Source organism: Pagrus pagrus, assembly GCF_965226575.1.
Source record: "Pagrus pagrus genome assembly, chromosome: 17".
In the NCBI taxonomy this organism is placed as follows: Eukaryota; Metazoa; Chordata; class Actinopteri; order Spariformes; family Sparidae; genus Pagrus; species Pagrus pagrus.
The window spans coordinates 25,813,563-25,826,838 of record NC_140201.1 but is presented as its reverse complement, the minus strand read 5'-3'; the positions used below and the strand labels follow the sequence as shown (position 1 = coordinate 25,826,838).

Below are 13,276 nucleotides of genomic sequence, written 5' to 3'. Positions count from 1 at the left end.
TGAGACGAATGTTTTTAGACTGACAACAAAAGAAAAAAGTCACACAGGAACAGTCCTCAGTAAGAGTCTGTGATTGAGCTCTGTCACTGTCAGAATGAGACAACATACGTCTTTACTCTTGACTTAACACAGTTAGAGAGTACAAGAGGATAGAGGACAGAGGACACGAGGACAAACAACATACTGCTGAGCTCCTTTTGGGACACTAAATGTGTACATGTTGATGAATGTTCTCAGTCACCCAGGTCATGGTAAATCTAAGTGTTTCTTGAAACCGAAACAAGTCCAGTTGCCTACAATACAGCACTTAGATTTAAATCTGTAAATCTTACATAATATCTCTGACACATTTTTGGAGTTTTAACATCAGAGGTGGGTAGAGTAGCCTAAAACTGTACTCAAGTAATAGTACTGTTACTTTTCATAAACAGTTACTCAAGTAGAAAGTAGTCATCTTGTCATCACAGTCTTTTTCCCAAGTTTTATTTGTTGTGGATCTGACTTGAATTACTTCAACCACAGACGTCTTCATCAGGTAAAGAAGTGAACAGACAACACCATAATAAATCATCGTGAAGAGTGTCTACATGTTACACACGTGTCATTAAAGTTCAATCATTCCAGTAGAGCTCCACATATCCAGGTCTGTCCAATCACATGAAGACAGTAAGACTACAGAAGTGCTTCAATGTCTTATTCAGGTGAATTAGGAGATAATTCTGTGCCTGTGATGTTTCATCATTTTATATTAAATACAGGTTTGTTCACTTCTTTCCTGAGACCTGGTAAAGGCCACCTGTGGTTCAAACATTGTATCAGTCATGTCCACATTCATGTGCATCATTTGGTCTCTACTGTTCTGTCTCATCAGGTTACATCAATAAGCATTTTTATTTAATTACAGTTACATTAGGGCAGAAAGCAGGAGCAGTAGCAGTTGTTTTGAAGCATGATATACTGTGTGTTTGGATTATCAAACTCTTTACCACAACAGACACACTTCATACAACTGCAGCCCATGCTGCTGTGCTGTGTGCTGTTAAGTCATCCGTAAATATTAACAATTAGCGTGAGTCGAAAGCCATCCTGCTGCTGTGAACAGAGTCCTGTGGATGGATCGATAACAGAGCACCAGCAGACCTGGGACCAGCTGACCACCTGCCACTTAAAGGAATGTGCATGAATGGCGCCATTGTATCCGAATGTAACAGAGTAAAGGTAATTTTAGCAAAAAATCTACTCAAGTAAGAGTAAAAGTACTCTGCATTAAAACTACTCCAAAAAGTACAATTTACCCAATAAAAGTTACTCATGTACATATACTACCCACCTCTGGTTAATATACTGGATTTACTTTATAATACTAATCAATTCTGGTGCTAATCTGTAGTGTTCATCACAACACAACAGAGGAAATCAAGTAATGCTTCAACTTAACATCCAACATAAATCAGCTGTGGGTTTACCAACACTGGTAAAGCTGGTAGTTTGCACTGTTGTTCAGTGCCACAGTATTCAGGGCCTGTGTGAGTATTTGAATGTATTGCCATTGAGATCAAATCAGGCTTGTGTTGGTGTGGCTGTGATGTTTCAGCTCCCATGAAACATGAAATAAGATCCAGGAGGCGACAGATCCATGAGCTACGGTTTGACAGACAACAAAACACTGCAGGGCTGTTTCTAATGTTCACAGGCAGGATTTTACAACACAGGGAAGTTATCACAATGACAATCATGAATTAAACAGTAGAAATATGGCGTTCACATTACAAAGTACAAACTTTGAGGGATGTGCATGTATTTGATTAGCCGATGCAGTGCCTGTACCAACTGTCATACAGATGAATTCAAAGGGCTGTGTTTGTCCACTCAGAGTTAACTCAATCTGAATGTTAGCTAAGCCAGACCAACTCAAACTAACTGACAATTCTGAAATCATTTCCAAAACAATTTACGTCATAATCTCTCTTCTCTCACCTTTACCTCTCCCCATTTGCCATCATACTTCATGGGACATGGGCTCAAAATTCTGGTCTGGGCCTCTCAATGTACACGATACCACCGGTATGTCTAGGTCTGTGTCAGTTGTTTTGGGGCAGCAGTGGGGAGTTTGGTTGCAGGACCATGGTTGCCCACTGGGACAAATCTGCAGCAAGGCTAACATTGTATAATAAGACCTATGGCTGCATAGTAGTTCAAGTCTGTGTCAGGTACGGACGGACTTATTACAAACAAACCAAGAGGTGTACACATGAAGTCACAGAGACTGACAGGAGACTCACTGGTTGAACAGTTGGTGATGTCACCCTGCATTGTCAGACCTACATGGAGGAACACTGACTTCTAGTGACCACAGCATATTAGTTACTGTGCATCATTGACTTCTGATTAACCTTTTGACACACATCTCTGTTCTGTTTCACTTTCAGGAAAAATCCCAACTCATGCTCAGATATGTGTTACTGCTGTTACGATCTTGCATATATTCATACATTATCTGCACTGATTGGGAAAATGCTGCCTTGAAAATGAAAATTATTTGTTATAAAATGATTTGTGCCATCACCTTGTATGCCTAAATAATATGTATGATTGATAGAATGTCGCCACCTGCTGGATATATCATCAAATAAAGCAAACGTCTTGCATTGTTATGTCAACAGTTTTTATTTTTACTCTTGAAAGTGAAAATTCAAATATTGTGAATACATATACCCTACAAAATGGTATTATGGTCAGCCCAAATTCTTCCAAAAAACACATTTGCACAGATAATCCTGATAGCTGTTTGCAAGCTGATTTTTAATACTGAATTATATTTTAACCTAGTGACCACAACAATCCAAATCCAAAGTGCAGAAGTGTAGAAAAACAGTATAAATCCCTGATTCCTGACTATACAATAGGAAGGATAAAGTAACTGACATAAAATATTCAAGAGAAATCTTCCTGCAGATGTACTGTATCACGCACCGAAGGTAAAAAGTAGACTTCTTAGTAGTGGGAGTAGTGCAGCAGTGAGAGCTGAGTGGACTGATACAAAGTCACTGCCTGTCGAGGTCGACTTACCTGCAGTCGTCCGTCCAGCGTCCTCTGGATGGTAACACACTTGCTGGGATGGACACCATTGGTGGTGATGGCAGTGATGAGCGAGTCCAGCTCGTCCTTCTTCTCCTTCAACTTTTTTACCAGGCTCTCGATGGCCCGCTTGGCAAAGCCCTCGTTCTCTCCACCCTGCCGGTGGCACATGAGGCTGTGGACGATGCTGAGGCAGGCGTCATTGCTGCTCGGGGGGTTCACCGACATGATGCTGCTGCCACAGGACACAAGAAGAAGCTTGTTATACTTTAGAAATAACCTCCTTAAGACTGGGAAAACTATTCATTTCCATCTGTAGCAAAACTCATACCCTGTCAGATATTATAAATGATCTTTTCAAGACCTAAAACATGATCTCAGTTTACCTGGGTCATCTTTCTTCTATATGGGCCAGAATTCTGAACTTTTCGCAGTTCATGTCATGGCTTTTCGCTCTCTCTCTCTCTCTCACACACACACACACAAACCTTGTATTGCTGTATGTGTTTTTATGTATACTGTATATGTGTGGATATACACAGCCGTATTACCAGCCGTGACAGCAGTGGCTGGTAATGTTTTCAGTTTGTGGGTCTTTGTGTGTATCATTGTGGTAAAATGTGGTCCTGGAGCCACCTATTAGAGTGGGAACTGACACAGAAACTGTTTTGAGTACTATGCCAGGTGTTTACTGTCTGTCTGTATGTCTGTCTGTGATGTAAAGTTGAGTTTAAAATGAAGCCAGAGCTGCGCAGCTGATAGTGTTTCACCTTGTCTGTCTGTCTATCTGTCTGTCTGTTGACAAAGTTTTTCAACATGTAAGCATCACAACCGTGAGATAAAGTAATTAAACTTTACAGGTGTGTAGCTGAGAGAAAAATGAAGGCCAGAATGGGTGTGGTCACATGTAATAATCAACGTTCTGACCAATGACCACTGTGAACACGTTGGCGGTTGTTAAGCTGGTGTGATGTCATCACAAAACAAATATGAACCTAAACATCTGTAAAGTTTTGTGACTGCATTTTGCACAGTTGTGACACAAATCTGTCCGCAGACAGACAGACAGACAGACAGACAGACAGACATATAAACACCTGGCAAAATACTCAGAACTGCTTCTGGGGTAGTTCCCACAGCTAACTGATGGTTTGATTCATTCTGTAACAACAACTAAAAACCCTAATGTTCACCTGTAGATGTAGGTGATGTGAGTGTAGGTGTCAGACAGAATGGCAGCTGTAATATGGTCCAGATTTACAAAGGTGCACTGCTGCTGCAGGCTGCTTGATTTCAGCATGTGATTTATGTAGACATCAGCTCATTATGCAGTCAACTCCTGGACTGACCTGGCACTGAAACTCCAGACACACACTGAGAGCGAGGGGAAGCTCACGACACAGGTCAGAGCTGGGATTTCTATGAGATATCTAAGCCCAGAAGAAATGATGAAACACAGTGGTCTCCAATAAAAACATTTACTCTGGATACGTTTGATTCAACTGACTCGAACCCTTTTTAATCTAATCTACCATGAGAGCCTAGCCAATACTGGGGTTTTTGGAGCTGATGCCAATATTGATATTAGGGAGTAAAGAAATTCAGATATTGATATATTGGCCCATATTCTTATATACACAGTGTACATAAACACATCTTTTTTTGCAGGCAGGATACTTTATAGATAAACGATAAACAATCTTTGAAAATGACATCAGTGCACTGAAAGGATACATTTCACTGGAAATGTAATGATTATAAATTACCCCAAGCATCTTTTGATCTTTTATGCTCCGTAAAAAAAGTTTTGGTGCATATTTGCCAACATATACGCCAGTACAGATATATCTTGGACAGAGCAATATCGTTATATCCCAATCATCTTCATCATCTTTTGGTGAGAGGCCCGCCAGAATCCACAAAGTTCCTTGTGCTAGCTTTAATGTGTGTTACTCTTCATCGCCACAACAAGAATTTTCCCCACAAAACTCAGAGATGCAAATAATGTGACTTTAGTAAATCAAGCAGAATACATAACCATCCTCTGCTTACATGTCACCTGAGTGTACTGAGGAGAGAGACACAGCCTGCAAACACTACACACAGTACAACACCAGCCCAGTGCGACTGCATGAGAAATACAACATGTGTGCTCCAGGTGCAGGTGTCACATCTGCACCTGAAAAACAGCTACAAAAGTCACGGTATATCTGATGGCATGAAGGATAATACAGTCAAGCAAGACACTAATTTAATGAATGTGGAGGTTTTACTCACACTGCACTCCTGACCTTCTTATGTTATGTCAGCTGTCATAACCCAATGAAGGAAACCAGCATGCAAACAAAGCCCTTGAGATGATGCTTTTTATACTGGATGGTAAATGACATCTTATATTTCATCTGTGTTGGTCCTGTGCATTGTGGCAGGTAAAAAACTAAAATGACTGCCTTGCGGTTGTATGCCTCCCTGCACCACTTAAGCTGCAGTTTACATCCATGTCAGTCCAGACTCCTATATGTAATGAAAACAATGATGGAAAGGTATCAAATGTAGTTCTTGGTGAAATGGAGGTTCTCACTATATTAACATGTTCAATTCCAGTCTGTCTTTATTTGATCATATGATGTACAACATAGTGAAACCCACCGAGGGTGAAGTGGGCAACGTACAGGCCCGCCGGGGGCCAACTCCAGATCTTAGCCTTCAATAAACTGCAACAAGCCCAGCTGCCTACGAAATAGCACTTAGAGCTTGATGGTACAAGAAACCCATGCAAGCCCGGGACAACATGAAAGCTCCAGACAGAAATGCCACTGCTCCAGTGGGATTCAAACCCACAACCTTCTTGCTCTGAGGCAACAGTGCTAACCACTGCACACCATGCTGCCACCATGCATAGAGATTATTTATCCAGAGTACAGAGGACTGACAGACAGCTTCATCACATGGTGCAACAACAATCACCTGAAGATCAACATCAACAAAATCATTGAGCTTGTGTTGGACTACTGCTGTATATCTGCTAGTGTGTACATTTACTGAGAGAAACATAAACAGTCTTTTCCTTGTATGTGTTCACATGCTGAGTCATTAAAGCTGGTTCTGATAGCCAATGAATGAGCTATAAATTCTTCACGCACGAGGTGAACCAGCAGCACAGAACATCTCTACAATCAAAACAGTTTGAAGGTTGGCACCAGTTCAGTATCTGACCAAATGTGAAAAATGGTCACAATCTCCCTTCTGTTCCTGAGTTATGGGGTTGAATAAGGACCAGAAGGGTGTTATGCAGAACATTATGGTGTGACAGTGAAGCTGAAGTTTGATATTTGGAAATAAAATGTCATCATTTTATCCTATTAGACATTGCCGAGAAATGTTGTCATAATTAGCTAATTAAATAGTTATGGCCAAAAACATGTTTTGTGATGTCACAGTGACCTTTGACCCCTGACCATCAAATCTTATCAGTTCATCCTTGAGTTCAAGTGGACATCTATGCCAAATGTGAAGAAATTCCCTCCAAGCATTCCTATATGGAGGACAACAAGTGTCACGGAAATCGTAATAATCGTTTAAATAATTGTACAATAATATAGAAATCAATAAATGAGTTTACAAATTAATTTATTAATCTATTAATAAATAGACTAAATTACAAAGTAATTCATTATTTCATATTTTAATGGTCAATAAAAAGTCAAAGTAAAATCAAATAAAGAATTATAAATAGAATTTACAAATGAAATATTAATCCATCAATAAATAGTTCAAATTAAAAAGGGATTTACAAAAAGTACATAGCGCTACAGACCTTTCTTTCACAATGTTAGCTTATGGGAACAAGTTTTTTGGGGGCGCAGTGCATCACGTGACGAAATAATTACACTGCCTGTAAAACAGTGGATAGATTTTTTGGAGCGTCACAACACCCACGAAATGACTCGTTTCACTGTCATAACTGGAGCCATTCGGTCCAATAACATTTGGAAAGTCTAAGAGCTGCACAATTAAATCATTTAATCCCCACTCAAGTTAGCCAGGTGCTAAACCAGAAGTTAGCTGGCTTAGTTGGCAAAGGTCTCTAGTGCGCTCGCTTCAAATGCACATCCAGGCATCTCATACGTCTGCAGATGACAATAACCAATCAGAGAGCTTGTTACATCGGCTAATTTTGCATTGTTTTACCTCGTTTTCTCTCATTTCTCTTTTTTTAAACTGCATAAACTGAGGGATGCTGTTTCCAGGGGGAAGTTCACTGAAGACTCAGTCAGGGCTGACCGTCGCGGTGACTTTTCCTCATTAAATTTGGTAAATTTGATTTCTTTCTACATAAGTTGCCAGAGACACTAACTACAACAACACAAAGGAGCAATGTGACACAGACATGGTGAGTTAAAGTTTTTTGCTCTAAATCGCATCACATAATCACTGCCATTCAACTGCAGGAGCTGCCTGACTCTCTCTGCCAGGTACAGATGCAGTTTTTCGGGCGGAATTGTGACGAATAAAAATATCAACAGATATAAATCCATGACAACTGGACAGCTCCATCTGCCCAGCAGGTTGACTCATGCTCGCTGTAAAGAAAATTCACCCATTCAGACCAAGGTTGTATGAGGCATCTGAGCCAGCCTGCTATTAGTTTTGGTAATTTGACAGTATTACAGTCAGTGAGAGTCAAAACACTTGGTACCGCTGTCAAACATGTTTGCTGTCTTGCTTACCTGGTATTAAGTTGGTCAGCCAATGAGTGAGCAGAAAGTTCACTGGCATCATGATGGCCCAGCTCTGAATCAGACCCTGTTAGTAGAGCGGGGAGACCAGGGATTAGTGGATGCCAGTTAAATGTGCAAATCCAACAGTAATTAGATATGATCAATGGTAGAACAAGTGTTAAATTGTTTTAGCATTGCACTTGTGAGAGACACATAAAAATGGTCATATTCCAATGACTGACGATGACAATGACTGACCAACACTTTCACATATTTGACAGTGATGAGCATATTTCATTTGACCCTTCTTGCCAGGTAAACGTCCACATCTTGCAGACTTCACTGCTCCAGTTTGTATCACAGGCTATCAGTTATTAATCAGTCATCTCCAAACTGAGATAACCTTTGAAAAAGTCCTCCAGACATACAGAATATATAATACATCTGTTTTCACAGTCTGAGTAGTATTTACCATAAAACTGCTGGGTTGTCCCTTCAAGTTAATGTGCATTAATATTATCAGCATCATTTACTTACATTTTCATCAGTAACGGTACTCCCCCATAAAGCTTTTATCTTAATATATCCTGTACTGGTTACAGATGCCTAAACATAGGCTATAAGCAGCGTTTTAAAGGAAAAATCCAGTCTATTTCAAACTGGCGTATTTTTGGTTCGTTACACATTCATCCTTGATTGTCAAAATTCAAAGAAACGATGAGTTGTGCAAAACAAATAGCTTCCTTCAGCTTTCCAAATGAACCTGATTTTCATATGAATCATTTTAAACACTTGTCTCTGAGTCCAACCCAAGGTAAATGCAGGAAGTAGCACCCTGGAATATAAGATTACATAAAGATCTTTATGTGGAGAGTTTCAGGCTGACTTTCACTCCGGTTATGCTATCTTTAAACCAAACTCAAAAAGCTAAATACAAATGTGGATTATTATGAGGATAATTGTCATTTCACTTTGATGGTTGACCATATTTATTTGAACTGAGGTTACACAGATGAGGAGCTGAATCCTAATCAGAGAGAAGTGTTTGAAATTATTTATGTAAAAAAATGGGTTTATTTGGAAATATGTTAGAGGCTCACGCAGTTTGCCCTTGCCTTGAGTCCAGGCGTCCATGAATGTATAAAACAGAGATAGAGAGCGCAAAGCTAGTGGTAACACTTCATTTTGCAGGTCCACAAATTTCATGGTAAGGATGTAGTAATTACCAAGTAAAATATTTATTTGAAATTACCACAATAATGACCTCACATGTAATGAAAATTACCCCAACATTATCTCATAACAATATTCTGCTATTTTCCAACAAGCAGTAAATAAATAGCAGGTATTTTCTTTAATACATTTCCAGGAAACTTCCAACTGGTTGCTGCTTAATTTCTGCAGGTCAGTCATTTTAACAATTTACATTCTGACCAGGATCAACAATCAGGCTCTCTCTCTCTCTTACTCCATCACACTCATGCACACAGTTGTATTTGACTTGTTGATAATTAATTTGCTATCTATTGTCTCAAAATATACAAAAGTGATGTGAAGACATTATTATTAGGCCTCCTGTTCGTTTTGCAGTTCCCTCCCTCCTCTCTACGTCACCACATGACTGTGCAGCAGTAATCTAGACCTAGCATCAAACAGAACTGCTTCTTCATGGAGTTCTCTGTCCTGATTGGATAAAGTTGGCAGGGATACCAGAAAATGTATTTTCTTTTTTCCTGCATTAGCAGGAGGAGGAGAGACATGGGTTACTTACCAAACACTCTATAACTATGATTACTGTTGGAATTTAGAGGTTTAACACATACTGTAATACAAATATGTCACTAACAGCAGATTTGGAATGAAACTTTCAAAATGGGAAATTAGTCACTCAATTCTTGATTGCGAAATTGTACTTAGCTGGACTGATCGGCTGAAGTAACAGAAATTAATGGAGATGGAAATGTTTAAAAAATGTACTTTAATTTACTGACCTGCAGGAGTTGGCCAGATACCAGTTATCATTTTCAATACATTTGGAGGTAATTATTTTGGTAATGCAGAGGGTAATTTCAAAGACATTTCAAATGTTACTTGACACTGACTATTTACCATGAAATGTGTGGACCTGTAAAATGAAGCAAGGCAACACCACCTGTATAGAATCATAGCGGCCACATTTATTTATGAAAAATATGCCAGGTTCAATTTTCCTTTAATGTTCTTTTTCTCGATTTCAACTACTTTATAAACTGTGTGTGGGGGAGTGGGCTTCATTTACAAAATAAATAATAACATTTTGGATGCTAATCCTGTGTTGTATTTCAAGTCTTAACCTGCAAAGTAACTATAGGTAACTAGTTTGCAAACAATGATTTAGAGCCTGCCCAATATACGAGTCTGACAATATTATCAGCCTATCATACATAGATCAGTATCAGCAGATTTGTTGTCCAATACATGCCAAGATTAAAATGTTGCTTTAATAGTATGTGATGCAGGAAGAACAGGATTCTTGGGGTAATTTATAATAATTAAATTCTCAGTGGAGTATACTTCTCTGTACTGATGTCATTTTGGACAATAAAGTTTACTGTTAACTATAAAATATCCTGCCACCATTACATCTGTGTCTTTGTCACAAGTGCTTTATGACCATATATAAGAATATCAGCTGATATATTCATATTTGATTTTTTTACACCCTAATATTGGCATCAGTTTAGGTTTAAGACCCTGTATGAATCAATTAGTTGTTGAACAGATAATTATGTGCCTAAGTACTAATTAAGTACCTCAAGCTGTCAAATGAATGTAGCGGAGTAAAATTGCAATTTTACTATCCGAAATGTAATGGAGCTGAAGCTGCAAAAATAAATCAATACATCAATCAGTTTTCAACTTTTAGATTAATCAGCAACCATTTTGAGGATAGATTCATCGGTCTGAATAGTTTTTTCAGGACAAAACAATGTAAATTCTCTGATTCCAGCTTGTTGAATGTAAATATTTCTCTGTGACAGTAAACTGGAAATCTTTGGGTTTAGGACAAAACAAGATATTTAAGGACATCATCTTGGGTTTTGGGAGACACTGATCAACATTTTCACCATTTTCTGACATTAAACAGACGAACAACAAATCGATTCATTGATAAAATAATCAGCAGAATAATAGACAATGCAATAATTGCAAGTTGCAGCCATAAATGGAGCTCAGGTAGCCTGCAATGAAGCATTCAATGCAAAGTACTTTAAAACTCTTTACAGCATGTGAATAAATGTAACTAATTACTTTGCAGCTCAACCTAAATTGAACATATCCATCTCTGAGTCTGCACATTTGAACATTTAAGATGTCTAAATAGTTTCAATAGTGAAATTTACATTTACAATCAAACGCACTGTGCGATGATCGACACATGCTCATGTTGAATCATGCCTATACCACAGGTGAGATGTCTGGCATCACGGTCACCTGTTATAGCATGATAACTAATGCAGCACGTAAGCAGCGTATGCACACATTCACAGGTAACTGTTGCTATATACATCCCCCCCAACCACACACACACACACACACACCACACCTTCTGTCCATGTCTCCTCTTAACATACTGTTCATCATCATACAGGCCCCATGGTCTACAGGGCTCCACACTTCACATGAAAACTTCCGTCAGTGATTTTGTCAGAACAGACAGACTGTTAGCTCTCAGCCTGAGCAGCCAGGCCATACGTTCACCTCACTGACATCCCATGTTGGTTAACATGCGTCACCAAGTCTCAACATGTTGAGGAGCCGCTCACAGGAGCACACGTTAACACACAGCATTCATTCATATGCACACATTTCACCCGACTGCTTGAAGTTGAACGAATAGAAGGAAATAGGAAGAACAATGAGGACTAGGAGCGGAGGAAGCAGGAGACAGAGGAGGCTACAACATCGGTAACACTGACAGAGCCACACAGCGGGAGAATATTTGTTGCGGATAAAGCAGGTTACAGTGAGCAAAACACTTGAGCAGCGGACTTCCCCTCATATCCTCGGTTATCTGACTGCCTCGGAGCTGGCGAGAGAAGAGGAGAAACACGAGACAGAGCCATGTTGTTTGTACTTACACATCGGCCAGAGTGGAGAGAAGAACTTGCACAGAAAGACGCTGAGCTCTCCGACAATGCCTCAAGTGTGTAGTCAGATGTGTGTCCGTGTTGAGTGTGTTGCTCGTGCGTGCAGCAGCTGTGTGTGTGTGTGTGAGTGTGTGTGTGTGTGTGTGTGTTTCAGTGGAGTCTCTGATGTAACGGGCTGATGTTTGTCTGTTCAGCGCGAGCTCGATGTTTCTCACTTGTTTTATCCTTTTATCAGCCCCACTGTCTCCTCGTGCATCCTGTCCGTTCCCTCTCGCGCACGCCACAATAACAATAGAGGGGAGACGTTGTGCGCGTCGGTGTCTCGACATGCCGCAGCCAATAGGCGGTTAGGTCTCACAGGGGCTGCCGCTCTCGGCCAATCACATGGCGCTTCTCACAGCAGGGCCGCGAGCCAGGGTCTGTCTGGTTCGTCTAGATTGACAGGTCCGCGAGACTGTTTTTTTAAGGTGGCGCCGCTGAGATTAGCGCCCCCCCCACCCCCCAACACACACATACACACACACACACACACACGAACTGCAACTGTTGTTTAAGCAACACTGGCCTCTTCTATGGTCAGAGTTAACGTGCTTAAGTAAACTATTAGTGATTGTTGTGTGGGCTGTGAGCCTGAATCAGGGTTAAAGACTAAAGATAAAGCCTCACTCACACATCTGTGACAGACAAAGCGTTATGCACAACTTCTGTCATCTATAGTGACACTGATGTGAATTACACTTTCAAGATGCTGAAGGGAGCTCCAGGAAAATTACACATACTGATACGCCAGTAATTGAAAAAGGATAAATATATGCTGGGATAACATGAGTCATCAATGTTTGCACAAACTTGTGGAGTCCATACCAGGTTGAGTGCGTGCGCGCACACACAGTAATTGGTTTCCCTGAAATGTGAGGTCATGGTCCCCAGAGAGGCCTTATTTTTTGTCATTATTTCCTAATAATTTTCTAATGATTTCTCCAATTTGATGAGGAAATTACTGTTATTTGTTAATACTTAGGCCTATAGGTAAAACAAAAATGGTGTTCCATGTGTGCACATCAAATTCATTCCAAATAACTGCTAAACTGGGGTAGCCAGAGGTTTTTTGGTAAGTCACAGCAGCCAACCTGCACATGGAAAATGTGTGACCTGCCACAGGCAAACATACAATTCAACATTTAGGAAGGATTTACTTTACTAAAAAATAAATGAATAATGACTAGGTATTTAAAGGAATGAGTTCTTTTTAGTAAACGCCCAAAAATCAACTGCTTTTATACTTAACTGACTAAACTAAAAGAATGTCCTGTCTGCATTTTCCCTGAAATGAGCCCCAAAGAACTG

General features: G+C 39.9%; 1 protein-coding gene across 5 annotated transcripts in view; it reads right to left on the bottom strand.

The window, feature by feature from the left end:
- The window catches only part of smad10a (SMAD family member 10a), a 31,955-nt gene extending 19,945 nt beyond the window's left edge, over positions 1-12,010 (bottom strand). For 3 of the 5 annotated variants that reach the window (XM_084379892.1, XM_084379894.1, XM_084379895.1), the window contains exons 1-3: positions 11,921-12,010; positions 7,809-7,884; positions 3,070-3,313 (exon numbers count right to left, since the gene is read on the bottom strand). In XM_084379892.1, the coding sequence (XP_084236018.1) occupies positions 3,070-3,313; positions 7,809-7,884; positions 11,921-11,924 (324 nt within the window). In that variant the 5' untranslated portion in view covers positions 11,925-12,010. The remainder of the gene's footprint in view (positions 1-3,069; positions 3,314-7,808; positions 7,885-11,920) is intronic. The other 2 variants (XM_084379893.1, XM_084379896.1) reach the window with 2 other exon arrangements.
- Between the last annotated feature and the right edge of the window lie 1,266 nt (positions 12,011-13,276).